The sequence below is a fragment of the Merops nubicus genome, unplaced genomic scaffold, assembly GCF_000691845.1.
Source record: "Merops nubicus isolate BGI_N331 unplaced genomic scaffold, ASM69184v1 scaffold24493, whole genome shotgun sequence".
Lineage (NCBI taxonomy): Eukaryota > Metazoa > Chordata > Aves > Coraciiformes > Meropidae > Merops > Merops nubicus.
In genome coordinates this window covers 6,583-10,062 of record NW_008599935.1, presented here as the reverse complement: position 1 = coordinate 10,062, position 3,480 = coordinate 6,583, and the positions used below count along the sequence as shown (strand labels likewise).

At 62.1% G+C, this 3,480-nt stretch overlaps 1 protein-coding gene across 1 annotated transcript in view; it reads left to right on the top strand.

The window, feature by feature from the left end:
* PTPN7 (protein tyrosine phosphatase, non-receptor type 7) overlaps window positions 1–3,480 on the top strand; it is an 8,028-nt gene that overhangs the window by 3,825 nt on the left and 723 nt on the right. The window contains exons 5-8 of the mRNA XM_008937563.1: window positions 740–877; window positions 1,783–1,893; window positions 2,471–2,628; window positions 3,467–3,480. The exon at window positions 3,467–3,480 is cut by the window's right edge and continues 112 nt beyond it. Of these exons, the coding sequence (XP_008935811.1) occupies window positions 740–877; window positions 1,783–1,893; window positions 2,471–2,628; window positions 3,467–3,480 (421 nt within the window). The remainder of the gene's footprint in view (window positions 1–739; window positions 878–1,782; window positions 1,894–2,470; window positions 2,629–3,466) is intronic.

Below are 3,480 nucleotides of genomic sequence, written 5' to 3'. Positions count from 1 at the left end.
TGTGACTGTGCCTGTGCCTGTGCCTGTGCCTGTGCCTGTCCTGCAGCTCCCTCCTGCAGCTGCTGCACGCTCTCCCCTTTGCTGAGCCAGCAGCACTGCCTGTCAGCCCATGGGGTGAAGCAGGAGCTGAGCAGGACTTGGTGCATCTCCAAGATTTTCAGGTTTTTTGGCAATTTTATACAAGGGGAGGAAGTGACTGTGGCAGCAAAAGGTGCTTGGAGTTATTAAACAGAGCCTGGGGTGGAAGCAGGGCAGGGACCTGTGCCAACCACCCCCCCAGGTGTCCCCAGCCTCGGCCTCCCTGCTGCTGGGCACTGCCACGGCCCCTCCTGAGCCTGGTGGACTGGTGGAATTCCATGTCCCAGCCTGAGAAAGGCTTGATGGCTTCTGCTTGTCCTGGGAAAACGGGGAGTGCTGCTCCCTGGGTGAGCTCTGCCTGGCTGAGGTGTCTGTCCTGCTGCCTGTCACCACCAGCAGCCCGGGGATGGGGCACTTGCAAGGAGCTTGGGGTGCTCCAGACTTGCTGCAGGGGCTCACTGCTGGACTGGGGCACCAGGAGGATGGAGAGGATGTCTGTAAAAGCATTTCAAGGTCAGGTTAGTAGGAAATAGCCTGTGTGGGTCAGCACCTCACCTGCAGAGAAGGAAGAGCACCGTGAGGGCTGCGGTGGCCTGGAGGGGGGTTCTCCTCACACATGAGGGTCCTCCCCCAGGCCACTGATGGGCCCTGTGCTCGGCAGGGCTACGGGGGGAGGCCCCGGGAGTACATTGCCACCCAGGGCCCCATGCCCAACACGGTCACTGACTTCTGGGAGATGGTCTGGCAGGAGCAGGCGTGTCTCATCGTCATGATCACCGAGCTCCAGGAGCGCAAAGAGGTACCGTGGCCCCTCCCCGTGCCAGGCACAGCACCCCAGCGGGGGGCAAAGGGTGGAGGGGGGTAATGGCAACAGTACAGGGCTATGGGAGACCAAAGGTGGGGGCTCAGCACCCACTTGCTTTCTCTGCTTTGCTCCCAGAGGGTGCCCTGTGCCAGTTGCACGTGGGGGAGGAGAGCCCCATGGCTGCAGCCTTGGCCTCATCTAGCAGAGTCTCTCCTCCTCATGTGGTCTCTCGTGCTCTGGGCATGCTTTGCCAGCTGGATAATAGGATAAAGGGATTAGGGCAGCCCCTGGGGGAGGCAGCAGAAGCAGAGGTCAGCAGAGTCCCTCCAGCTCTCCTGCTGGCCTTGGAGCTCTCACCGGTGGATCCAGGCTGGGGTGGGAGCTGGCAGCACTGGGCCCTCCGTGGTGGTCACCCTGTGCTCCCCATCGAGGCAGCACTTGCTTGGGGGACCTCACTCTCTATTTCCTGGTCACATCCACCCTCCCTCCTCTCCCTGGCTGGTGCAGCATCCCTATGCCCTCCACCAGCAGGCTGGGTCTGCCAGGACATGGGCCAGCCCAGGCACAGCTCCCGTGGCTCTGAGCCTCCCAGAGCCAAGCAGCCCTGGGGGCTGAAAGCCACAGGGCAGGGGTGGGAGAGGACACAGGGAGAGCAGATGTGGGAGGAGGGATCTGCCCTTTCCTTGGGTTCCCCTCGGTATCACCCCACATCCACCTTCCCTGCAGCTCTGCCCTTTCCTTGGGTTCCCCTCAGTATCACCCCACATCCACCTTCCCCACGGCCCCACCCCTCCCCAGGTGATGTCCCTTCCCACGAGCACAGAGCAAAGCTGAGCTCAGAGAGCCAGCAGGTGCCTTGGAGCATCTCCAGAGCCACAGGCCCTGCCTTGTCCTTCCAGAAGTGTGTCCACTACTGGCCCGAGGAGCAGGGCAGCTACGGCCCCTTCACCGTCCGCCTGCGGGGGCTGAGCGAGGCCGCGGGGTGTGTGCTCCGGGACCTCTCCATCCAGGTGGGTTCAGGCTCCATCCCGGGGCCAGGGGGGGACTCCAGCAGGGTCTGGCAGCGCCTCTGACACCCCCGGGCTCTCTGGCAGCACTGTGTGGCAGGAAAGCAGAGGGTTCAGGGCTTGGAGAGCTGGGTCTTCTGAGCCCCCTGCAGAGGAGGGGTCTGCAGAGCTCCTGCCTGCCCGAGGGGGCTGACAGGGAGCAGGGCCCAGCCATGGGGTGCAGAGGAGAGGGGGTCAGCTGGAGAGAGCTCCTCTACGAGCCCATTGTTCTTTGCAATGTGTTATTGGGCTCTGTCCCATGGGCTTTCCATAGCCACCCTGGGCTGACGTTAGCCAAAAAGATCTTGCTGGCTTTGCCTGGTCTGTGGGGACAGTGCTGGGACACTGCAGCAGTTCCCAGACACTTGCCAGTGCCTCTGCCCCACGGGTCTTGTCTGGCAGAAGCTCAAAGAGGGATCTGGGAGCAGAGCAGACGAGATGGGCACAGGCTGCTGGAGCTGGACTCTATGACTTCATTTGGCCCAGCCTAAAGAGTCCCTGATCCCCCATCCTGATTTCTCTTCCTTCTGTGCTGGAAAAGCTTGAAGGTGAATGTCGTCAGGTCAAACACATCCTCTTCCCTTCCTGGCCTGACCAGCAGACACCAGAGTCAGCCAAGCCCCTGCTGCACTTGGTGTCCAAGGTGGAGGAGACTCTGCAGGCTGCAGCCAGCCCGGGGCCCATCGTTGTGCACTGCAGGTAAGAACTTCCCCTCATCTGAGCCTTTCTGAGTTCCCCACCTTGGAGACGGTCTGAGGAGGCCAGAGAGGAAAATCCCACGTGTCAATGCTGGTGAGCTGGTCCCACTGTGGTGCAGGAACCCCAGGGCATGGCAGCCCCATGGCAGAGCTGTTCCAGCAGCAGCTCCTGTGCTGGCATCAGGGTGGTGGCATTAGCACAGTGCAGACTGAGCTGTAAAGAGAGATGATTTGATTCTGGGTCTGCAGACAGCAAGGTGGGAGCAGAAGAGGTCTGCAGAGCAAGGACCCGGCCACCAGACCCCTGCAGATCCATGGTTCAGGCTCCTGCTTCCTCTGCCACTGAGCATGGCCTGCAGCTTGGCTGTGACTTTGCAGGGCAGCCCTCCTGGAGGAGGTGGCCTCTGTGTCTCTCTGACTGCTGAGGGACCCTGGGGCCAGTGGAGCACAGCACCTGGCCACCACCAGGTCCATGCTGCAGGCTGGCCTGTCCCCGTGCCAACCACCCGGTGCCTGGTCTTAAAGCAGAGCTGGGAGGAGAGGTGAAGGTGCTGCAGAGACCCCCCGCACTGCTCAGGACTGGGGGCATGGGCTGGTTTTGTGCCTCCAGAGCAGCCTCCACTGGGCCATGCAGCACAGCAAGACCCCTTGGCCGTGGCAGGGCCACCAGCCCGTGGCTGGAAAGTCGGTGTGGCAGCTGGGACCAGACCCCCAGCACCCCTCTAGGAAGAAACTGTGGCAACAAAGCAATCCAGGATTACGCCCTGCTCAGAGAGATGCAGGCCCAGGCAGTGGGTGCTGAGGGTGCTGAGGGTGCTGAGGGTGCTGAGGGTGCTGAGCAGAGCCCTGTGTG